This window comes from Trachurus trachurus (assembly GCF_905171665.1).
Source record: "Trachurus trachurus genome assembly, chromosome: 16".
NCBI classification, from domain to species: domain Eukaryota; kingdom Metazoa; phylum Chordata; class Actinopteri; order Carangiformes; family Carangidae; genus Trachurus; species Trachurus trachurus.
Genome location: NC_139902.1, coordinates 801,367 through 827,946, shown reverse-complemented (window position 1 = coordinate 827,946; position 26,580 = coordinate 801,367). Strand labels below are relative to the sequence as shown.

Here is a 26,580-nt window from a genome sequence, read left to right as displayed (position 1 = left end):
AGAAGTGGGAATTCTTTAAACAGTGGGTGGGACATGTCAGCCAGAATTCTCTGGGCCTTTGCAAGGGCTCTCGTCTTATACAGGTCAGAGATGTTGTCCAGGTTGGTACCTGTGATCTTAGTGCAGATCTTGACAATGCTTTGAATTCTGTTTTTGTTCTGTAAGGACAGTGTGCCAAACCAGCTGATAAAAGAGAAGGTTAAAACAGATTTGATAAAACAAGTGTAAAACATTCTCATAAAAGTGTTATCCATGTTAAAACTTCGAAGTCTGCGAAGAAAGTGCATCCGAAAAAGTTTTTAGTCTCCCCTGAGACTGTGTGTGTGCTCTGTGAGTTGCTCTTGCAGTTGTGTCGGTTGGCTTCTACTGGTATTAAATCTATCCCCACTAAGCTCAGAGGTAACATCCTGTGTTCCTGTAGTCTGTAGTGATTCCTAGGTGTACGAACCATCACATGCAGTTACCTCACTGCCATCTGCTGCAACACCACCACACCTTTATTTCAGCCTCAGCATCCCAACATGAGCACCATCGGATTAGATGTCCCACATCACAGATGTTGGAGGTGTTTGTGTAAAATGCACATGCATCATTAGTCAATGCACTATAATAAAGGACCAATTCAAACTAATAGGGCTGCTCATTTATCTCAATTATCCCTGAGGGAGAGAGGGGTGGTGGGGGGTAATTAGGAGGCCCCCAGACTCTGCTGGTCTTTAACTGCAGACCAGATCCAAACAGTGAGCCCTGTACATGTTATGGTACAGTATATAACTGCTGCACCGCTGCTTGTGCGATGCCTGTGAACTACTTGTGCGGGTGCCGTGGTGACTGCAGCACTGACATGATCAAATTGGAAATGCCAGCGAGCAAAAAAAATAAATAAAGACACATGACAGAGACAGAGAGCGCAGCTCAGGAGCTCAGTGCTGCAGGATGTGGATTATTGATGCAGGGTTTGGATGCTCTGATATCTTTAATCCCACAGCCGCGCTTTAATCCCACATATACACGGCTGTAAATTAACTGACAGGCTTAAGTGACATTATTGTGGCTGAATAGTGTCATCAAAGGCTGAATACTGTCAGAGCCGAGGAGCAGAGAGAAACAACAGAGGTGGTTCAAGGAAAGTGGATAATTATGACAAAACCACAAACTATGCCCACACATCATCATCATCATCATCATCATCATCATCATGACAGTTTTTAGCCTATATATTCATATTGTTTGGCTGTTTGTCCCATTCTTGTGGATGAAACACCTTGACAGTGTTCCATCAAGTCTGCAACAACAGATTTAAAGGTCCAGTGTGTAACATTTGTCAAGGTTTATTGGCAAAATCTGAGTGTATAATCGCTATCAAAATCAATTAGTTTGTTTTTTGTAGCCTTATTCTTATAAACATATAGCAAGGGTCTTGCTTTAGAGAGTGTCGCCATCTTGCGCCGCCGTTTTTTTGTCCTCGTCACTTTGCCGATGGGAGGGGTGAGTGCGAGCAAGTGAGCGCTGCAATTTAGAATCTGAACACTAGATGTCGCGGTTTTACCCTCATTTTACACACTGGACCTTTAAAGATGAACTGAGCAGATTTTGGAGACTAAACGTCAAAGGTCAAGGTCACCATGACCTCACAAAGCAGTTTTTGTTTAGGTCTTGTGATATCTCAGTAACGCCTTTGGGGATTTTCTTCATATTCAGTAAGAAGGTTCACCTGGACTCAAACATGAGCTGAGAGGTCAAGGTCACGGTGACCAACAAAACACTCATCTTTACCAAAGACTTCACACAGAGACTATCAGACTGTAACCTTGGTCTGAGTGGCAGACGGCCATGAGGAAGTAGACTGACTATTAATATGGTTTAAAAGCTGTAGCGCCTATTACTCTGACCAGGTGCAGCAGAGCAGAACCAGTCGGCTGTAACCGCCACACAGTTCTGTGCATTTTGTTCAACAACTGCCCTTTTCAGTGTTTAAACAGACAGCAGCCTCCACTGTGTCTACTGCTTATGGCAAGCGGATTTAACATTTAAAAGCTAAGTTTGACTCTCCGGAATTAACATTGTAGATATCAACAACGTCTTTCTGACTAGTCGTAATTACATTTTGAATAGTTGGATTTTTTATTCAAGATATCTGTAATTCAGTTTTGCCGAGTCAAAAAGAACATTTCAGATATCCGCAACTACGTTCTTCCTAGGACAAACTTTTGCCGTTTATGTGTATGGGGTTTGTCATTACAGATATCTACAATTCAGTTGCAGATATCCGCTATGTGAATTACGGATATCTGTAACTGAATTACGACTAGTACGAATTCCAGTTTGAGATATCTACAACGTCATTTCGCCTAGTCAAAACTTAATTTAAGATATCCGAAAAGGGACATGCAGATATCTTTAATTGAGGTGAATTAAAGATATCTTGAACTGGAATTATGACTAGTCAGAATCAAATTGTAGATATCTCAAACTGGAATTAGTACTAGTACTAGATATCTGTAATTCACATAGCGGATATCTGCAACTGAATTGTAGATAGCCTATCTGTAATGACAAACCCCATACACATGAATGGCAAAAATGACATCATTTGGCCTAGGAAGAACGTAGTTGTGGATATCCGAAATGACAATTGTGGATATAGGAAGAATGTAGTTGCAGATATCTGAAATGTTCTTTTTGACTCGGCAAAACTGAATTACAGATATCTACAACACATATCCAGTCTGGCTTTTAAATGTTCAAATGGCTTGACATAAACTGCTGTGTGTTCTCCCTGTAGAAGCTGGAGTGTGGAGGTCAGAGGAGAGAGGAGCTCTGAGCTGCTGACTGACAACAAACCGTCTCTCTCCTTAATGAAAATATATTCCTCCTCCTGCAACACACCGAGGGCGGTGCTGCCTCTTTGACGGCCAGCCTCCGCGACCAATGGGAGCGCGGCTCTCCCGCCAATCGTCGCATCCAGGGGCGGGGCCTGTGGGGTCGAAACCGGAGAGAGAGAGAATCCCAAAAATGACATCTCGATTGCGGTGGAGCAAGGAGGGAGCGACCGGGACCGTGAGGGAGGGAAGAAACAAGTCCGAGTCCGAGGCTGGAGGAGCTCGTTTCTGACAAAGCCAACAGAGTCAGACTGCAGCCAGGGCTTTTCTCCGGGGTTGCCAGGTCCAGTAGTATAGCTGCTTCTGCTGCTTTCGACGCGGACTTTTGTTGCCTCTGTGGAAATGTAGCGAGTTGCATTTTTGGAGAAAATCTCAAGGAGGTGAATTTGTGGGACTAGTTGCTGAGAGAAGTGTCCGCCGCGGCGCCGAGGCTCCGTTTCCTGTGTGTTCCATCAGCAGCAGCAGCAGCAGCAGCAGCAGCAGCAGCAGGGCTCCAGCCTCCAGCCGCCTCTCAGCTCCACATCAGCTCCACATCAGCCCGCTGCAGCTCCTCAAGTCGGCGGAGAGACAGAAGAGAGAAGAGAGAAGAGAGAGAAAGGGAGAAGAAGACATGTGCGACCTGCTGCCCGCCTCCCAGCCCGCGGAGAAAATCGGCAAAATGAAAAAGTTGAGGAGAACTTTGTCAGAGAGTTTCAGGAGTATCGGTGAGTAACGGGACCTCTTTTCTTTCCCCTTGTTCTTCTAACCCAGCAGCAGCAGCAGCAGCAGCAGCAGCAGCAGCAGTCTGTCTACTCTGAGCTGAGCTGAGCTGATCTGGACTCAGTGTGAGGTTTCCAGCTGTGGAGAACACACAGCCTTGTTTCACTCTGCTAGTGTTTACACATTCATACTGTGGAAAAAAAAAAGAGAAAAAAAGTTGGTAGGCCTACAGTTGTGAGCAGACACTGAAGTATTCTGCTGGACATGTTTGTAGGAGTGTGGTTCACATCTGGTCCTCAGGTCGCACTCTCCCATGTTAGGCTCTATCACCGTTATAGGCCCACTTCTAGTCATCATCATCATCACCGTCATCAGCATGTGCTTGACCTCAGCATGACAAAAAAAAATCAGAAGGAAAATGAAGCTGATGATGTCAGAAACGCGATCAATTAATCGGCTAATTAGGCTGCAGTCAGATAAAACAAAGAGCACAAATAGGATCTAAATGAACAGATTAGCTGTAAACCAACTGTTAGGATGATTGTGTAGAAGTGCATTTGTTTTCTTGTTTGAACCAAATGTCACAGTTAAAGATTGTTTAAATGTGCAAAGTGAGGACTTGGGAGCCTCACACTGTCTGGATGTGTGGCTGCTCATCAGTCCACAAATAAACTGATAATGATGTGTCTGAGATATCAGCTACTTACTGCATCAGCTTACACTTTCAACACTGTCATGTCTGCATGATCTCATTATTAATATACAGTTTAGGAGGAATAAAAACCATCATCCATCCACCTACATGAAATGAAACCAGTGCGTCTTATCAGTTATATTCGGTGATTTTAAGTGCTATTGTGACTGAGACTTTACTTTACTATCTGTAATAAAACACAGGTTCTGATCTGTGTCAACCAGAGCTGCAACAGTTCTTTTTAATGCACAATCTGTATTTTTTTTATAATTGAAAGTATAAATTCTTCACTTTAGTTAGAATTGTCGTTTTTGCATTTTGATTTTTACTGGGAGAAAAAAAGTAATGATGAAGATGGTGATTTTTTCTGGGTCTTGTCCCCGGTCTTCTCTGTAGCACCACAACACTCACCATGCTGTCGGTGCTCAACAATGTTGTGACACATTTTACCTTCATCAAGAAAACCGCAGCGCCATGGTGACATTGTTATTATATGTTTATTAACTGTGCTACAACCTGATATTGAATATCATGATGAATATATATTTTTTCTAAATATTGAATTTAAAAAGCACCTGAAACTGAAATCCAGCACCGTGTGTTATAATACTGTTTAACCTGACATCAGAATACTTCATTGAGCCCAGGGGGAAATCAGGCTGCTTTACAGTGTCTTAATATAAATGTAAAATAGAAAAATGACCTATAGGCTTCTGAAATATATGATAGAAAAAAATGGATATAAAAGAATATTAGTTTTGAAACTGAATGTTTCAAATATAGTTAAGATAAAAGATGATATAGGTGAGGCCAGTCTGTTGGCTGGACCAGTCTGCTGTTGGACCCGGGCAGTGTTGTCCATGATGGTCTGTAACTCGGACTGCATCCTGTCCCTGCAGTATAACTGGTCTTCTGCAGCAGTGTGCTGAGTCTGGTGGTGTCCAGTACAACAGGACGGAGCAGGCTCGTAGCAGTCCTCATATTTGACCTGGACTGTCTGAGATATTAAAGCGTGGATAGATGTTATTGCCCTGGAAGAGTGTGTTGTGTTGTGTTGTGTAGCACACAGAGCTGTGCTGCCTGTCGTCCCCTCTGTCTGTCTCACTGTCCCGTCTCTCTCTCATCACACAGTCAAAGTAAAGGACAACATGTATCTATCAATCAATCAATCAATCAATCAATCAATCAATCAATCAATCAATCAATCAATCAATCAATCAATTACTGATACATTAAACAACACATATTGATCCGTTACCCATACCGTCACAGCACACAGCAACAATAAATGGCAGATATTGTGATTATTTTGTCAGACATTATGACTGTGATGAGTCAGAATTTCAGTTCAATAGTCATTTTCCATTCGAGGCCTCTGCAAATACTCTGCCCGTCCAAAAAAAAGTCACCACCTTGATTGAACTAAGCTAATAGGTCGGAGCCTCCCATTGGATAATTACTGCATGGATGATTATGTTTCTGCTGGCAACAACTTCTTTAACCCTGACTGATGCAGTCTCATTTCTTAAACAACCATGTCTGAAGACACATCCTGTTGTCATGGAAAAGATGTTGATCTGTTTCAGAGGGGTCAAATTATTGCCATGCATCAAGCAAATAAAACATCTAAGGAGTTTGCTGAATCTAATAAAATTGTGTTGAAGGTATAGTATGTAGGAACTCCCCCCATCTAGCGGTGCGGTTGCATATCTGAACGTATTCTTGATGTTGCATTCAGGTGAAATGGGGCAGACGTCAGACAGACAACAGACGCTGCATGTAACAGGATAAACAAGCGTCTATGTAAACAAGTGGTCCACCAGCACGAGGCAAAACAATACAGGCCTGACAACATGTTGTCATGGTGATGTGGTATTGTTTTACCGTCTTTCTCTGGTGGAGTAAAATGACATCCGGTTGGTTTGCCGACGGCCGTCTGCCTGACTGCACCTGAATGCAACACCAGTGCCTCCTCTTCCTCACACTACACAGTGGTGACAGTTTTAACAGGCCGCGCCCACAGCTCCGCTGAGTTTCCATGGTTACCTACGGTCACGCTGCCACTCAACGTAAAAAAAATAGCGATGCAACATGGCCGCCTCGGTTCGGTGCGTCGCCCACTTATGTATTTGTAACGACTTGTAACAACTCATTCTAAGGTACGAGAAAGCTTTCATTTGTATGCAGGTGTGATTCCACTTTAGTGAAATACGTATTTATGAAAGCAGTATTTGATTTTTGCTAATAAAAAGTCAAATAAGTTACATACTGGGGCTTTAAGAACTGTCCAATGCAATATTAAAAAGTGGAAGGATAGTGGATTGGCCATGTGAGAAGACTTTGTGCAGAGGTCAACTCTCCCATCATCAATATAAGATCTTGGCGAAAAATTAATGCAACGGAAATAAATGTTGTGACATTAAAGCCTATCGACACAATGCCACAGCAAGCCGTAAACAAAACTAAAGGCAGTCCAACGAAATATTAGAGTGTGTGACTTTTGTTTTTGGACGGGCAGTGTAGTTTATAAAAATGTTTCTGTGTCAGCCAGAGACAAGAAACAGGAGAAAGGAAAGCAGCAGTAAAACAGGACTCTGATAAACAGGTTAGAATGATGATATTTTGCATCATCATCATTATAATCATCATTATAATCACACAGTGACTTAACAACAATCATAACACACAAAATCACAGCGCTGGTTGTCAAGGTTCACCCATCATATCTCATTTCATCATTTTACCTCTTTTCCTCCTCTCTTCTACTAGTGTACACACACACACACACACACACACACACACACACACACACACACACACACACACACACACACACACACACACACACACACACACACACACACACACAGGGCTCAGGGTTGCAGCAGTGTGTGTGTGTACTGTAGAGAATGGAAAGCTTGATGCAGCATATATAAGGAAGGATGAGAGATGAACAGGAGCGAGTTTGGGTCGATGTGGTGGGTGAAGAAAGATTGGCATTGACTTTTCTGCTGTGCTGACGCTCATCTCCTATTGGCCGTCTTTCCTCCTCATCTAAATCAACACATCAGGGCATCGACCGGCCCCCGCTCCGCTCTTAAACAGAGCACGTTCAAGTGCCAGCTTCATTGTGTATGTCCTTGTAACCGTGTTGATCCGACCGGTCCCAGTGGGCAGATCTGCATTCACATGTCAAATTATGGCGCCGTGCGACATAATGCATTGTGGATATTTTCCTTCTAATGGCTTCAGAGCTGTTTATTGGAGGGATGCAGGCTCTCGCAGCCTTTTCTGCACCGCGCACTTCAGTTTGACATGTGGCATGGTGTGTTTTTAAGATTACTGATGAAGCTCCAGGTGGACTGAGTGGAGATTATGGAATATTTTAAAACCTATTCATGACATTTTATTGAATATAGGGCTGCAACTAATGATTATCTTCATTATCGATTAATCTGTTGATTATATAAACGATTAATCAATTAGTTGTTTGGTCAAGAAAATGTTAGAAAATGTTGAAAAATGTCATTCAGTGTTTCCCAAACCACAAGACGACGTCCTCAAATGTCTTGTTTTGACCACAAACCAAAGAGAGACTCAGTTTACTGTCATAAAGGAACAAAGAAACCAGAAATATTCACATTTAAGAAGCTGGAATCAGAGGATTTGGACTTTAAAAAAAAACAAAAAAAAAACTACCTAACTGATTATTCAATTATCAATCATTGTGCGATTAATCAATTAATTGTTGCAGCTCTAATTGAAGATATATCCAAAAGTCTCTGGCAGCACCACTGGTCTGCTGGGCCGCTGACCCACAGATCAACAGATCAGCCAACAAATAACTCTCCCTCCACATGTCCCATTATACAGCCTTTGTAACTGCAACTTAGAATTAAAATTTCCCTTCAACAGCTCTAACTCCTGCTCCAACAGCTGTGAGCCAAAGAGAAGACATTTGGGCAGTGAAGTGGACCAACACAAGTTTTTCCTCTCTCACTACTGCTGTGGTGCTCTTGAGCAAGGCAATTCATCCTCAACTGCTTCTGAGTTGCTGCACAGTGGCATCAGTGTGTTACTGCAGAGCAGCACATCCCTGCAGAAGGCAGACAGTCAGACACAGAACAGGCTCAAACTGGCTCATACATCAGTCTCATGCAAATCAGATCATTTCACAATAATAAAGACTGACTGGTCTTAATGCTAGCTCAGGTCTAACTGTCTGACTCCTCCCTCTCCTCTGCTGTGTGTATACACACTGACACTGACAGCACTACTTCACACTGAAGGCAACTTGTGGTGTTTGTTGACAAGTAACAAAGAACATGAGATCATCATAGCTATAGTTAAAATCAAAATATTCTTTTAAACATACATCATGGTATAATGTCACTATTCAAGGTGCATATAATCCATGTTTTCCAGCATTCAGTTCATTTCTCCAACTGAAGCCTTAAACCAAAGTAAGTCTCTTCATACAGGACATATCTTGAATGATTCCGCGCCACTGGTCCAGTGTTGGAGGATCTAGTTGCAACCATTTCCTGCTTCTAGCTTTCCTACTACTCGCCAAGAGTATCTTCAATAAGTATTTATCCTCCTGTAGGACTGTTTCTGGTATTTCACCGAGATAAAGTAACAAAAGAGAAATCTAAATCTCAGTAGCCACCTCCCTCCATAGGACAGGCCCAAACCATGATCAGCCATAGAGGTTCCACATTGTCTCCAGCATTAAACATCTTTGTTGCTCCTATAGAGAATGTGAAGCTGACGTCACGCCGCTTTGGCGTTGTGGGACGTCAGCGCCATCTTTGGAGGAACGCAAACGTAAACAGAGAGTGGGGAAAACGGAGGAAAATGAGCAAGAAGTAAAAGAGAAAGAAAAAGAGATGAGGAAGACGGACAAAAATAAAATAAAAAAAAGAAATGGAGAAGGGGAAGGGAAACTAAGGAGGAACGTATCATGATAAACTCAAATTTAACGAGAAACAAAGGTACACAGAAAAACTACAACTTATTAAGACCCAGATTTACTCCCTCCACTGATTTATCCAGACATCGTGAACTATCTCGTTTTTGGTATAAGGGCATATACTACTGTGGCATTTTTTTTACGCAGCAGTACTGTCCCACCATGATTACTTTGAAGCGACTTTGGGGAACTTTTTTTAGGGGGACGAGCAAGTGTTTACATCCGCGATCCTCCAAGATGGCGCCCAACGTCCCACGGCGTGACGTAACTTCACATTCTCTATATTGCTGTTTACAGTCGCTGCTTATTTCCTCAAAGCCCTCTTGGGCTGGCTGTGCTGCAAGAAGTGTATTGTCTCATTTCTGTTGTTTACTGTGTTTCAGTAGAGCTAGACTGATTAATCAGTATCAGCTCTGGTGGCTGTGCACAGTTGTATTGCAGCAGATCTGCATCCAGAGGGTGGGCTAATGCTGCTGTGTACCTGAGATCATTTATGTGTAACAGGGCTCCACATTAATGCTGTTCTCTTCATTAAATACACCTAACTGCTGCATGTTGGTCATATGGTCTTTTCAACGGGAGACAGCTGAAGACAAAATTGTTATGGTTTAGGCCTGGGACGATAATCAATAAATCAATTAATCGCACGATAAATGAAAATGAACTCGGTCATTTTTCCGGCCTCGATAAATCGCCATGTGCATGCGCACGTATTTGTTTTCCTGGTCTCTCCCTCCAACCAGGCTGGATGACAAGAGGCTTCACTCTGTGCATCGGTCTCAGCACCTGGGCCGTTTGTTTTGCAGAATGAAAGGAGTGAACCCTCTTTTCAGTCATCCAGGATCTTTGTTTCCCAGAATGCATTTGGCAGCAACCGGCAGCGCTAGCTGTAAAGCTAAGCAGCTAAAAGCTATTTTGCCGTAATTCTTGCTGCAGCGCTGTTAACGCGTCACGTCACTTTTTAAAGTTTTAATATTTTTTCATGCCAGAAAGTCACAGTTTAGATCCCAGTCTGTGGTCAGTTTATCCACATAACGCCTGTTGGGAGTTTTCCTCCAACGTTTTTGGAGCTAATGTGGTAGCAGCGAGCAGGAGGAGCGGGGCTTCCCGTTCCCACAGTCTGCAGCCGCCTGCAGCAGCTCACGGGCCGGTCAACCTCCGTCATTGGGGGAGAAAACGACTAAGAAAACTTATCAGCAGGTTTTTAGAGGTTTACCGCCGGCTGGTTTAATACTTTATAGGAGATAAATGCTAGTCTCATTGATGAAATCTTACATCTGTGGAAGTCACATTAGTTTGTTTGAATGAAAAGTGGAGCTTCAGGTGTATAACGTTATTGGACAGAAGAGCTGCACTGCACTGTTTATTATGTTTTGTTTATTTTATTTATTTAGGATAGTAGCTATATAAGTTCTTGTCATTCCAATTACAATGGTTAAAAAGAAATACTCAAGAGAAATAAAAGTTTATCGCATTTAAAAGGGTCTACTTGCATTATTATGAAATACTATTATTATATTAGTGGTTAATTTGTTCTCAAAAGAATGTGTCAATAATATCGTTTATCGTCAATAATTTATGGGACAATATATCGTCCAGCAAAATTTATTATCGTCCCAGGCCTATTATGGTTTTATTTTCTGAACATAGATTGTCCAGCCATAGACCAGGTTTAAACCCAGTTTGGTTTCCCATGAAACTAGTGGAACGAAGATGACAGTATACTGTAGGTAATAACCAGTTAGTCAGACTGCAAGATGCTGCAGTGACTGGCCGGACATTTAAACAGATTTGGACACTGACCACGTTTTGGAAGGCCCAGTGGACGCTATGTTGTTAGAAAAAAATATGAAAACTTGTAATGTTAATGGAGCAGCGACATGGGCGCCACACGACACAGATGCAAACCCACAAACCGTGAAACGTTGTGCACTTTTCATCAAAGTGCCTGGCTGCAGCTCCGTGATGTGTTCACTGCACTGCCTCCTGGTTGCAGCTTTCACACCGTTCAGTTTGTGCTCCAGCTCATTACTCGATACAGAAGCTGTGATCAAGCCATATTTATTTAATCTGACAACTTTTATATTGGTTTCGTGAGACTGAATCACATCAAATTCATAGTGACTGTTGCAGGATTGGCTGTTTATATGAAGTGAGCTCTGGCAGTGTTTCAGCGTACGGTGTCGGTGACCATAAACTACATCTCCCAGCATTCATAGTGATTTTGTGACCTGCGCGATGTGGACACCCAGCTGTGAGTGGCAGAAACTCAGTGTCCAACTTTAGGCTACGTTAAGGTTTTTTAAATACAGAGACAGAAATTCAATGAAAGCGGGGGCGGCGTGTGGCTCAGTGAGTTCTTCTCATTAAATCTGGTTGTTTTAGCCAAGATTATGCTACAATATATTTTCCCCAACTATATTTAAGTTCCCTGTTAAGGGCCAACCTTCAATTTTGTAAATGTTGGATTTATTCCTGTTTATTCCCATATATTCCCGTTAATTCCCATACATTTCCGTGGAAAGTTTCCAACTTTGAAAATTCCTGGAATTTTGCAACCCTAACTGTACTGTACTGTACTGTACTACAGAGGTACGGTGGCTCAGTAGGAGCGCTGTCCCCAAACGAGTTTGGTTAGAATTGCTCTTTTCTTTCAAAGTTAAAGCAGATATCAGTGGAATGTTTTTGTTAATATAAGTCCTAAATAGTCCTATTTTCCGTCAGCAATCACTTACATGAAGTATTTCAGCCTAAACACGAGTATCTCCGTCACTCTGCTCTGCTGTAACCCGAGGAGAAAATTTTCCTTGTGGGATACAAGTGTTATCCAATGAGGAGAGAGAACGGCATGAAGGGCTGTGTGTGCAGCCAAGGGATGCGCGTGAATGTGGTGACGTAGCACGAGGACCAATTGATGCCTGACAAGGGCGGGGGCTGCTAACTCATGGTGCGTTCAAAGAAACTCGTACTTTGTGTTTTTCCTTCCTGTGAAGTCATGCCAGTTCGATCTGGTACGAGTTCACGGGTCGGAAGTTACGAGTGGCCGTTATAGGGAACTTTCACAGACAACAGGATGGTAAAAACACGAGCTACGGGTTACCTGGAACGCTACCAAGTCGTAGTTGTGACTTGAAGCTGTAACTTACGGTTTCAAAAGCCTGCCTTGAACGCAGCATTAGCCGAAACGGCCGTGAAGCTGATATCTGCTTTAAGGAAAACCCCTGAACTGTTGTGTGACATAACAGAGCATCTCCAACTGAATCAGAGTGTTAATACATCTGTATTCAGAATGATTTTTTAAATGTATTTTTTTCAAAATATATTATTAGTTTTAATGTACCTATATGCATGGATCGACAGTATTTGTGAATACATAATCAAATGCAGGGGCAGTCATTTAATAGTTGCATTCATGAAGTCTTACAGTCTTACCTCTGGCCCAACAATAAGGCTGTTGCCATGATCCAGGCTTCACCCTTCAGAGAGTCATTTGTGCTAATGAGGATATGGATCATGTGTGGACGTAGCATAGCTGCTCTTTGTAGGCTACTTGCTGTAATTCTCTGTACAGGTGAAATACATGTGCTGAAATGGAGGCTATAAATAATATATATTTCATCAAGATTCTCCAGATAACACATTCAGTAAAGTACGGTTCTGGCAACTTTGATGTTGAAGTGAGAGCTGCTGTATGAAAGACTGTGGAGGCAGTAATAAGGTGTTAAGGCTTTTAAAGCAGAGCTGCTCTCTTTTCAGTCCTTTTCCTGATGTAAATTTGGACAAAACTGTCTTGGCCCTCCGATTATTTCATGTACGCTCCCTGGAAATAGAAGGAGAATCAAGTTTGTTTCAGTAAAAAACACTGCAGAACAAATGCACATTTACAGCACAACTACATGTGTATGTTGTGATCGAAGGACACACACACACTTATTCCAAGACATGTTTTTATGTCACGTGCACATGCCCTGACCCTTACAGAGGAGTCTTTGGTCCTGCTGAGAAATGTCCTGCGACTGCATCGCTGACCTCCTACACAAAATGACTGGAGTGTGTTGTTCACACTACTGTAGCTGCTGTAGCTCTCTGTCTCTACTCAGAGTGTTCAGGTTACTTAAAATTTGGATTTATTTTCATTCTAAATTTTTTTTTTTTATTATTTTGTCTCTGTTTCTACATGGCATTTCTGTTTTTTCATGTCTAGTCAGTTCTTTGTAATGTTGCTCTCTCTTGTTCTGTCTTTAAGTTATTGTAATATGCACTTTCTTATATTTCATTTGTTTGTTATTTTGTTTTATAAAACGGAAAGGTGAAATCCGGCGATCTGATCGAATAGTTCATCATATCTGGAAAAAAAAAAAGTTGTATTACTGGCGCCTTCCGCAGGGGGGCAGTGTAGCGTTTGATGATACAGTATGGCGGGTTAGATGCCAAGCTGTAGAAGAAGAAATAGAGGAACAAGAACCTGCTTTCAATCGGCTTTCAATCACTCTTGATTCTCGTGTCGGACGTCGCACTCGAGTGCTAGTGGAAAAGCAAAAAAAAAAAAAAAGTGTGTCTCACTCCGCTGGGCTTACAAACAACACTGATGATGTAGCCCATCAATTTAACAGGAGTCACTGGACATACTGCGCCGTAACGTATACGAACTGTGGAAGTTTGAATAGTCAAAATACAGAAGTTATCATGACGTGAACTGTATGTTGCAGTGTAAAACAAACAAACAAAAAATGTCTCGGTGGAACCCCGGCTTTACATGGGGGGGGGTTGACGTAAACGCATACCCATCGAATGTTCAAATAATAATCGATTAGTACCCCCCCCCCCCCCCCCCGCGCGCGATTATCGAATAGTATTTTTGCCTGAAATGCACATCCCTAGTATCCATAGCAACATACTATTGCAGTCGGTAGCAAAATAAAGTCTGTGTTTTTAGTAGTTGAATTCACATTTCACTTCCAGGGAGGGTTAACAATGGTAGAGGGGATTGAGCAGTGACTTTCACCTGTAAAAAAAAGCTGAGGGCATGCAGAGCTAACATCTGGAGAGGTGGGACTATTTTTTTTTTCACAGTGGGGCTATTTTATTGGATAATGTATTTCTGGTTGACTACATGAAATTGATTGCGTATTCCTCTTTAATATTGACTTTAATATTGCCATTATTCGGCCCGACGCGAAGCCGTGGTATACAGTAATGAGCATATAGCACAGCCTGTCATGATATGCTTAAGTATTTTATACTGTGCAGATTAGAATGCCAAAAAAATATAATCCATAATCATATATTAAAATGTAAATTTTTAGTTATTCACATTGCAACACATGACACAAGGTGAGATATGTGTTTCCTGTGCTGTGGAACACTAAATCTCCCTCTCTAACCCGAGCAGAGGATTTATTGTCTACCTGCTGTCTAATCCATTGTATTGAGTAGTGGTTTGAAGCTGTGGTGATGCTGTCTGGAGTGTTTGGCTGGTCTGTGGGGAATGTGTGTGTGTGTGTGTACAGGGTGTGTGAGGATGAGGAGGCAGCAGTTTAACGGCTCAGTGACTGGGCTGACAATGCTTCCCCAATATTCACTCTGACATAAATAAGTCATTTCAGTGAGACGCTCCCCCAGAGCGCTCTGTCTGTCAGCCATCTGCACCGCCTTTCTCATTAGTCGACATAATCATCATTAAGAATATTAATAGCTCAAAAATGATTGTTTAGAGATTAATAATACCCTCCATAAGTTTCAGGGAGACGAGGGAGATTCTGAAATCAAAGCTGCAGAGTCAGAGTCAAGCACGATGCTGAGCTGTTTACTCCCTTGTCATGGTAACTGTGAAGAATATTAATCCCTGCAATTAATGTGGAGAACAGTGTGCCCTTTTTTATATACTAGTATAATGGCACCTCTTTTGCAATTCAGATTTTATAGATTTTTATTCAGATTTTTTACAGTCATTTCTCCTTACAATCAAGCATCGGATCTAACATTATATGAAGTCTTAAAGGTCACTGACTATTTTATAGTACACCATTACACACCTTTTAGTGGAAAAACATTGTAATAACCAGGTTTAATGGAGATGTTTTTTAGAATAACTTTGTCAGCGGCCCAAAAGACATTCAGCTCCACCTCTACTGCTTTCTGCTGTCTGCAGCCGGCTCTCACCTGTCCAACTGGCTCTGTTTTTTTATTTATTTTTTTATTTTTAACACAATTATTTTTTATTTATCATACACACACAAACACACACTCACATACATACATATTCTGAAAATTGTACTACAACAAAGCCAGTAGAGCTCTATACTGACTCAGGTCAGATAGTGGAGCTCAGAGTTCAGACCAGACATGGTGAAGCAGCATTTAGCTGTTATGCTGCTCACAAGTGGAACAAACTACCAGCAGAACTGAGATCAGCCCCAACTGTAAGCACTTTTAAATCCAGGTTAAAAACATTTCTCTTTTCACGTGCTTATAGCTGAGAACTTAAAACTTTATCTATTTTCTTTTCTTTTACTTTTATTTGCTCTTGCTTTTAGCTCTGTTTTTAGTGTTTTGTTTGTTTTTATTCTGTTTTATGCTTCTTTTTTAATGTTTTGTCTTTATGTAAAGCACATTGAGTTGCCTTGGTATGAAGTGCGCTATATAAATAAAGATGCCTTGCCTTGCCTTGCCTACAATACTCATAATAATAATAATAAGTTTATCTTTTCTTATCTTTGCATACAACATGACAGGGAAAACGGCTTCTCGCTCCCATGTTAAACAAATGGTTTCTCATGACAGTGACAAAAAAAACTGAATTGAATTGAATTGAATTGAATAATTATGGTATAGGTATGAGGTCTCTACTGTAGTAGCCTATATTCTTGTCATATTGTAAACGTACATTTTCACAGGTGGTTACTTGATATGTTAGTAGTAGACATTCTCATCCACTATCTCTTGGTCTTTGTTCCAATAATGATAATTTTTTTGCCGCTGTTCCTCATTACTTGTTGCTTTTATGAGGATATCATATACATTACCTAATAAACGTTTCTTTTTATCCCTCTTATTTAGGATCTCCCCTATTTCTGTTGAAGCTCTGTTATTGAAGTCAACAGTTCACCAATTTCTCAGTTGTGTGTCTCTGTTGGTTTTACTGATCACACCCCTGCCTGGTTTCAGCAGATTTGCGTTTCTCTTGATAAGAAGAAACATATTCCTGCTAAAGTGAATGAGTGCACACACTGACATCAGTGCAGTGTGACAACCTTTAAAGGGATACGCCAACATTTTTTTTCGTGTCTTGCCTCACTCCTGAGTCCATGACCAGCAGATAGACACCATCCTTTCGACTGTGTGTGCAGTAACAAGGGAGATAGAGCCGTATCGCCGTAATTAGCTTAGCTCAAACGCTGGAAGTGTATAGGTAGTGTTAGCCTGCCTCCTACCCGAGCCGAAATCAGCAGTCAGAAGCTGATTTCATTTTAGCTCTAAACTCTGTAAATATATCACTTTATTGACATTTCAAACATTTTTAGGCGAGAAAGTAGCCGTTTAGATCAGCAGTGTGTCGTTAAAGCAGTAGTAAGCGATCCAGTGGTTTTGTCTAACTTCCTGTCAGCCGATGGAGTTAGCAGTCCCCGCCCTCGTCCCTACGTCACCACATTCACGCGCATCCCTTGGCTGCACACACAGAGAGGACCGCCCCTTCATGCCGTTCTCTCTCCTCATTGGATAAAGGTTGTAGGATACAAGGAAAGTTTTCTCCTCGGCTTACAGCAGAGCAGAGTGACTGACAGACCCGTGTTTCAGACCAAACACTCTATAGAAGTGATTGCTGTCGGAAGATACAACTATTTAAGACTTATATTAACACAAATATTCCGCTTACTTCTGCTTTAATTTGTCTAAATACCAGCTGTTTACAATTTAGTTTGGACGAATTCGGCGCTACTCAAGCTAGCCGTTGTGACCAACGCACTTCCGGTTACTTTCACAAAATAAAACACCCGTTGCCCTTTAGAAAACCATGAGGATAGAATTTGTGCTTTTACCTTGAAATAGGAAGCTAACCTACCCTCGATGTAGCTAGCTTGAACCAAAATAAACCGTCTTTGCCGATCTCGTCCCGTTAGCGGCATTTGACCGCTCAAGATGCCTTACCGGAGAGTTCTGTCAGCTCTGAGACGAAGATCGGCGCCGGTTTCCATTTAGAGTTGCTGAAGAGTGTCTCTGATGACTTTAGGTGGAGGCAGGCTAACACTACCCATACACTTCCAGTGTTTGAGCTAAGCTAATTACGGCGATACGGCTCTATCTCCCTTGTTACTGCACGCACAGTCGAAAGGATGGTGTCTATCTGCTTGTCATGGACTCAGGAGTGAGGCAAGACACGTAAAAAAAAAAAGATTGGCGTATCCCTTTAAGAGAGGAATAAAAACCTCTACCCTCTGAAGGATGGGTCACCTCCATCTCAAGCTGCCTGTCAGAAAGCTGCACACGGCCCCTCCCTCCGCTGCAGAGGCAAACAGCCCTCCCCTGGGTGTGTGAGAGGTGCAGGACATGGGTCACATCACACACCCATACCAACACTGATGTTATAGAAAGCCTCTCAAGTGGCTTCACAGCCGCTATAAGGAACATTAACATAGTCAGTGAGGGGGATCATGTGACCCTCACCTGGGATGCTGTTTCAGGATCCTGCATCACATTCCTCTGACCGGGGTCGTGGCAGCTTTATTGATGGGTGTGCAGGCCCACACAGCTGATTTGCATATTGAGATGTAATCACAGTCAGGGAAGACTCCAGATAAAGACCACACACACAATACCAAGCCTGAACCAGAGGCCAGTGTACAGATCACATACTGTAGCCTCATCAATCAGTATTTTTCTTTTTCTTTTACAGACGTCAGTCAGTGTCATGTGCCATCTCCCTGTTGCAACACATACCCAGCAACTATGGATTTGTAACGCACCAGGGAAAGTGGTTATTTTTGACAGATGTTACAATACGCATCCCAGTTTCTGTTAAAATGATGATGATGATGATGATGATTATGATAATGATGAGGATGATGATGATGATGATGATGATACCTTGTACCAAACAAACTTGTTACCCTTTGCCTGGAGAGTATGGTTTGACTATAGAGTAACAGAATGAAAAGAAAAGATACAGCTCCTGTCATTTGGATATTACACTGGTACTGGCACTTATTCAACCTAATTATTTTAAATAGTAAATGTAATACATTTAATCTTTTATTCCTGAAAATAAATACCCAGATGTTTTTTGGAAAAACTGTCGGTGATGTGTGAGCTCAAGGTCAGTGGGTTACTCTGCTGGTGCGGGAAAACATCTCAGCAACACCTTGATGAAAATTATTCAAATCTGACACGACATTGACTTGGATGAAGTGGTTTTAGTGGTCAAAGGTTAAAGGTGATGGGGCTCTATGGGCTCTGGCTGTTGGACAAGAGATTACAAAAAGATTCTGGCTGCAACTAATGATTATTTTCATTATCAATTAATCTGTTTATTAGTATTTGAACAATTAATCAATTAGTTGTTTGGTCAATAAAATGTTAAAAAATGTCAATCAGTGTTTCTCAAACCACAAGATGACGTCCTCAAATGTCTTGTTTTGTCCACAAACCAAAGAGAGACTCAGTTTATTGTCATAAAGGAACAAAGAAACCATAAATATTCACATTTAAGAAGCTGGAATCAGAGAATTTAGACTTTTTTTCTTAAAAATTAATCGATTAATTGTTGCAGCTCTAAAAAAGTTAAAGGTCAAGATAACTGTAACCACACAATGTGGTTTCTGTCATGTGAGGGCAACATCTCTGTCAGTAGACACCATATCATACTGTAAACCAGTGTTTTTCAACCTTGGGGTCGGGACCCCACGTGGGGTCGTCTGGAATTCAGATGGGGTCGCCTGTAATTGATTAAAAAAATTACTGATAAAAATATTTTTTTTAATTAATTATTACTTCTTTTTAAATTATTATTAAAAACACCACACAAATCTTAAACAACTGCATTCTATTCTTTCACTTTCTTGAATATAAATCGAGTTCAAATAAAATGCAGCATAAAAATGAGCTGGCGCATCTTGATTGACGGGGTGACGAGCCAAAAAAGGTTGGGAACCACTGGCGTAAACATTATCTGAACGTAGGCTATGTGTTTGTGGAGGATTAACTAACTGTGATGTTACAGGCTCAACAATTTGGAAACCTCCTTTTACTAATGATAAAATGATTTCTCCCTCCCTCTCTCTCTCTCTTACCCTCTGTCCTAATGACAAAGTGAGTTGTCACCAGTTTAAACCAACACCCACACTTCTGTAATGAGCCCAGAATGAATCCCAGATGAAATTTGGGCACAGTGACAAGGTTGCATGCAGAGCTGCATCTCTTCCATTAGACGCTTTTGTTTTGTTCAGTCTTCAAAAGACGTCAATGCAGCCGGTGTCTGACTCTGTCTTCTTTTCTCTCTTTGCAGCTTTCAAGAAGGAGGACAGCGGCTTTGATGAGGTAGGTTGAAAATTAGTGAATATTTGGGAGCTGGTGACATCTCTGGCCCAGTTTCAGGGCTGCACCATGTAGTTCTCACTTAAATTTATTCATCAAGGTCTTATTGGCCAGATGTTGTCAGAGCCTGCAATGCAGTTGTTTTTTTTTTGTTTTTTTTGGATGTGGATCCTCCTGTAACTGGGTGCATATGGTGTGTAATATATTCATGTGTGGAGCACGCTGCTGCTCCCCCTCTCATCTCAGAGACGTCCCTCAGGGTCAGTCACCATCACACTGCTGCTCTGGCCTGCCAAATGAGACATCAGCACACTGCCTCTGAGTGAGAATACCAATGTCCCTACCCACTGTCCACTGTCCTCAAGTGACTGAGTCTCCTTTCTCACAGTACATGAACATTTTTGTTTGTTGTTAGTCCACTGCCATCGTCATGGTGCTGCTGCTCTACATGATGCAGGATCAGTCTTCAAAATGCTCCCTCCACCCCACCCCAATACCTGTATATAGTTAAAAATGAATGTGTATTGTGTTGTACTGTTTAAAGCAGCAATAAAATGTAATTGATATTATGATACAAATAAAAATAGGACAAAGAACCAATAAGGGTCCAATAACATGTCAGAGCAGACGACTGTACACACTGTTTTCACACTGAATTTCTAAAAGAGCATAGAAGCATCTATGTATTAGTATTAGTAAGAATTATTGGTAACACTTTACTTGAATAGGTATTTATAAGATGGACATAACAGCTGTCATAAACATCAATGAATACTTATGACAGCTGTGGTTAAGTGTCATTCGGTAAGTTATGTCACTTTTAATGCAAAGTTGACATTGTTTGAGATGTTTTTGTTCTGACAACTTGACATAAAGACAATTTAAACTGTCATAGCAGACCTAATGGCCAAACTTTAAAAAATGATGTCAAGTTCTCATAACAAGGACATCTCAAATAATGTCAACTTTGCATCAAAAGTGACATAACTTACCGAATGACACTTAACAACAGCTGTCATAACTATTCACTGATGTTTATGACAGCTGTTATGTCATGGTTATGACAGTTTTATGTCAATCTTATGAATACATATTCAAGTAAAGTGTTACCTAATTATTTATGCTCCAGTCAGCGCATCAACAGTAGGTTGATTACATTTGCTTCTTTGCTGTAGAGTTTCACCAAGATTCAAGATTCAATAAGTTTATTTTGCCATTTTGTGGACAGACGAGCTGGGTATAATAGGAATTATTGTGTAGAGTCCCAGAGGAGAATGGGAATGAGTTAAAAAAGAGTTAAAAAGTTTTTAAAGCATTATTAAAAGAATAAGTCAAGGAAAAAAAGATAAGGAAAACAGCAATACATAACACTGAAAAATAAAACACAGATAAAGCTGCCAGAATATATACCAGGGATTTGAATTAGAGAATGTAGGAGCTCACTGTTAGACAGGAGGTAGGCTACTGTTTTTAAGACTGAACCTGCATCATTGATTGATGACATCACACAAGTCATGTTATCAGGCAAACAGCTCCCCTGTTCATGCAGCAACTGCTGAGGCTGCCTGGCACTCTAGCTGATAAATGCCTCAGTGTGTTGTGTTGTGTTGTGTTGTGTTGTGTTGTGTTGACAGACTGCTGTCTAACTGTACCTGCCTGCTGGTTGCCACTGGGCAGCTCCTCTGTGAGTTTATCACAACGTATTTCAGTGGAAACAGCGAGCTGCTGCTGGACAGCTGCTTGATGAAACCCTGAAACTGCATCTGAGTTGTTAATGTTGTAAACCCCATAATGGTAAACAAAAGGCACTAAGATGCAATCTGAATGCATTTGGTGATAATTCTGAGCTCTGTGGAAGCAATCACAAGCAGTGTTTCCCCCAGAAAATGTGTTAGTTAAGGTGGTGTCTGTCCTGTTGGCGAGGGGGGGGGGGGGTCGGTGCGCCGGTGCGCCGTATTAAGTTTTGCTTTCACCATGCGCGCTGCTGTTATGCATGCGCGCTTCTCTGTGGTGTGTAGAGCAGGGGTCTTCAACGTTTTCCAGGCCAAGGACCCCCAAACTGATGGAGAGATGGAGTGGGGACCCCCTACTTATATACAGTATATTGTATAAAATTGTGTTTTATATTTAACTGGTCCTGTAGTGCCATACAGGGCCGTTGTATAGGGGAGAAAGGTGATGATCATTATAGGGGCCCAGCGCCCAGTAGGGCCCACAAAAACCCCAGTAGTCTAATCTTTGTATGACTGAATTATTCTGCATAAGACCCTGACTGATACTCATAGTAATGCTGCATTAGCATCAAAACAAAGTAGGCTAAATAAGAAATGATAATGTAAAAGTGGAAAAGTCAGGGGGCAGGGGCCCACTTTAGTATACTTTCAGGGGGCCCAGGATTCCTAGCAACGGCCCTGGTGCCATATGCCAAAAGTACCATGTTATGAACTATAAATCACGCTTTTTTTAGGAGTTTGGCTGGTCATGGGACTTTTCGAAGGGACATAAAAAACATATGCCATGCCATCTATGATCACAACAGGTCACAACTACGCTCGTGGTAACTGAACGCTACTACACCAATGAAAGAATTACTAAACCATAAAAAGACAAAGCAGTGTTTCCCCTACTTAGTTTTTTTCTCTGGCTTTTTATGCATTTATTTTGAAAGGGCAGCTGGAGAGAGACGGGGACGCGGAGAGAAAGTGAGAGGGGGGATTGACACGCAGCGATGGGACTGTCGGAGGGTCGCTCCAGCGGCCGTGCTCTACCAAGACATATGACGCTCGCGACTCACCCCCAATCGTCAGCACCGCGGTCACCGGGGCTGATTCTGAGAACTTTTACACCGGGCGCGCCGTGTCATGTCTCGGTTCCACGGAGCGTTTTAGTGACGGCCTGACGCTGCTGCATTGTTGCTGCGCTATGAGCAGACGTGGCGGCGCGCGTTAATGTCACCGCCGTGTGTGTGTGCTGTGAATATCGCTACATTTTTATTTTTTTAAGACGTTAGTTTAGGCGGCAGCTCTTTGTTGTTAAGGCGGCCGCCTTAACAGGAAAGCGCTGCGGGAAACCCTGACAAGTGTTACTATTAAAGTATTGATAAGTGTAGCCTTAACACCATGGTAGGTCATTTACCACAGCAGCAGGGTCTTTTGGTGTAGCTTTAGATATTGAGACTCCATGTGATGTGTGAAATTACTGATGATGCAAATCTTATCAAAGCCGGTATCTCCAAAAGCACTTTCCTGTGGTGTAATATTAGACTGGCTCTTGCCTCAGCGTAAATGCAATGGCAAAAATATCTTATGAATGACAGATGTATTATTTGGCCCCATAGTTTTTAGCGCATACTGCAGATATGTCTATTGTTCTGCCCATACAAAAATGTAATGTGTGTGTGTGTTCATGAATTGAACTTCCATTTCTTAAATATGTAAGAAATAAAGACATAAAAATTCTAAGACCATATGAAACCTAATATGTACGGTATATAAACTTACTGTAGACCATAGTATGTTTCCCCAAGCCTGTCACTTTATGTTGAGATTATTAGTTAGAAATCCTGTGACCACTTTCCCAGAATATGAAGATGGACAAGTTTAAAATGAATGAGCGATGAATGAGAAAAACATAAATAAATACAAATGATGATATAGAAATATTTATTGTAGGTCTAAATTGTTAAGATTAAATTATAATATAAAAAATAAATATCTAAATATCTACCATAACCTACACATATTTAGCAACTAGAGGTGTCAGATTACTTGTTTTCACAATTAATCGCGGTATTAAACGCCACAACCATTTAATCAAAAAGGTTCCTAAATATCGTCACTTTCCAAAAATGATGACGTCGGAACCATGTCGGCAGATCCGCGCAACACGCACAGAACAAAAACAGAGTTACACAACAACCGCGTGTGTAACTTACGTTAGCGCTACTTATACTTTTATATTTAGTATATTATTATTATATATTATTTATATATATTATATATATACGTTTATATATATGCAATAGTATTTCAACTAGCTATATTTGACTTTACACTCCTAGTGTTGTAAAATGATTTAATATAATAATCATTATAGTTGTGATTATTTCTCTGACAGTTAATCGTAGGCTACCAAGAAAATCTGTAACCGCGACATCCCATATAGCAACATTCATCAGATATTATTGATATTATACAGTCAAGTTAATCTCTTGTTTATGACAGAAAAGACTACACACAATACACACGCCGTAACACGTGTATGGTAATCCATCGATCCACTGATTGATTATCGAAGGCTTCAAATGCACGACCGGGAGGAGGCTCAGCAAAACAGCGGCCGTGACCGGACATGCAGAAATGATGCAATTAAAAATCGATGAATGTCGTATTTTGATCAACATTATGTTTCAAATTAATTATTTCACTCGTAAACCGTGTAATAAGCGGGATAATGTATAGTTGGTCGGTTGTTATGGAGAAATAAACCCCTTCATGAAGTATACTTCCTGTCGGGGTTTATTTCTCCATAATAACCGACCAACTATACATTATCCCTTACATACTGTATGGGGGTGGCAACATCAGTGTTGACATAGGAACATAGAGTTTTGTATGAACCATTGGGAGGTGAGGTCTGCTGGAGGAGGCATCCTATCACCTCCCGTTCAGAGCAGTAAAGGGATGCAGTCTGATGCTAAACTCACAGCATTTCATCAGTTTATCCACACTTTTGTAGCAAAAGTAAAAACTTGCATACACCACTTTGAAATGATGTGAAACATGTATCAGCACTATAACATGATGAGCTTCTAGTGACAGATGATCCAGCAGCTCTGTACTGTCCTGGCTCTGATGTAAGAAACTCCCCCAACTAAAGTGGCAGATATAAATGAAGCCTTTGTACTGGTTATAATTAGATGTGTTAATTACCACATCAGCATTCAGTGGTGAAGCAACCGCTGTCCAACCCCCTCACTGTGTCTGAGCTGCTGCAGATGCTTTTATTAGAGAAAGGAACAGAGGAACAGTGTGGCATCATGTCTGCAGAACAGCAAGGGCTTCCGGCATTATTAACACTGTTTTGTTTTTAGCTCCATCTGTTTTCCTCCGTCTCATATTCACCAGGAGGAGAAACTGTTGCTGTGAAACTGCAGCCTCAGCTTTAGTGTGGCGGTGTGTGTAGATGGGGTGATGAGGAATGCTGCCATGTAAGATTTTCCCATTGAGAGGACCATGAAGAAGCCTTTATTTTTGTTGGCAAAGGCTGGTGGGAGCTCAGATATCACAGACGCCACATACAGTATATTGGGCAACGGGGCTGTTTGTGAAGTTTTCTGTGCTTATTTAGATAAGAAGACATGTTCGGAAAGGGACTTTTTGTGGAGAAACAATGTGAAGCAGACCATTTCTAGAAGTCAGTGCCATGGGAATCTGCTCGGGCCATTTGCTATAAATGGGCCTTCCTGCTAAGGAAGAATTTAAAGAATCTGAGAGAGGGGGGGGGCTCCTGGAACATGGATGTTTGTGAGAGACTGATGATGTACGGGGACGGCATGTGAACACATCGCAGGACGAGGTGGCGGTGTATGTACATTTGTAGCTTGTGTTGCGCCTGACAGAGACAGAGAGCTTGTTTGCCAGCGGAGCCTGGTGAACTGATTATCATTCATCACAGTGAATAGGAAACTATGCGTCTGTTTAAACCATAAAAATGGCTGAGTCTGTGTTCAGAGAGAAGGAGAAGCAAAGTTTCTCTGTAGTGTTCTTTCCCTGATGAAATCCTATAAGATGGAATATGCAGCGGGTTGATGACATCACAGTGGGGCAGCAGAGTCTTGGGTCTGGATGACGAAACAGGGTGTTGGTCTCAGCTTCAACATGACCGGCCAAAGGAAAGTTTGAAATGAGCTCAGTGTTTTGCAGATGGTTCTTGTTTGGACACTGCCCCTACTGGACTTTACTGCTGACAGGGATTGTAATGTAGTCTGACTCACCGGCCTTACCTCTCCCTCTCCCAAACACTCCTTGCTCCAAGACGTAACAGCAACCTCAAAACTGCTGAAGACGGCCAGTTTGATCAAGATCTGGATCATGTGAGATCGCACACTGACACACGTGTGTCTGTGTTGGTCTTTGACACGTGTTCTTTGTGGAACAAAGTGAAAAATGTTTCCCCAAAACAGGTTCCCCTATACTTTCCAGAAACACTGTCACTACATCCTGGGCTCAGCACCACTCAGAAAGACTGGGACTGTGGTGTGATATAATATCACACTGAAAAAAAAAGAAGTGGGCAAAACGCTATTGGAGGTGCACGGCTAAAGCAAAACAGAAAGGGAGGAAAGCCAGCATACTCAGAAATCCCTTCGAAGAGTTTCATTGGGTGGAAACGTCTGTGCTTGCCCTACCTGTCCTGTCAGAAAACTCTTCAAAGGGATTTTTGAATGTGCTGGCTTTCCTCCCTTTCTATAATATCACATTGAAAAATCAGCAAAACAAAATAACTAACACACTTTGCTCCAGGCGTGTGTAGGATTGCAAAATTCTGGGAATTTTCAAAGTTGGAAAAGTTGGGGGGGGGGGGGGGAGTAATATTTTACTCACCATTCATGTTTTTGTTGTTCAGTAAAATAATTGATTGTTCATACAAGAATTCAAACTTGATAAAGTTCTACTGAAATGTCATGTTTTTTTTATTTTATTATTTTGCATGGATGTCTGCTTATGACAAAACTAAATACTTAGATATGATACCGTTTGTTTAAATTACCCCCAATTTCCAGTTAATTCCCATAAATTCCC

General features: G+C 41.5%; 1 protein-coding gene across 1 annotated transcript in view; it reads left to right on the top strand.

Moving 5' to 3' along the window:
• Nucleotides 1-3,058: 3,058 nt before the first annotated feature.
• cdk14 (cyclin dependent kinase 14) overlaps nucleotides 3,059-26,580 on the top strand; it is a 223,986-nt gene continuing 200,464 nt past the window's right edge. The window contains exons 1-2 of the mRNA XM_083990071.1: nucleotides 3,059-3,586; nucleotides 19,749-19,780. Coding sequence (XP_083846197.1) covers nucleotides 3,493-3,586; nucleotides 19,749-19,780 — 126 coding nt within the window. The 5' untranslated portion in view covers nucleotides 3,059-3,492. The remainder of the gene's footprint in view (nucleotides 3,587-19,748; nucleotides 19,781-26,580) is intronic.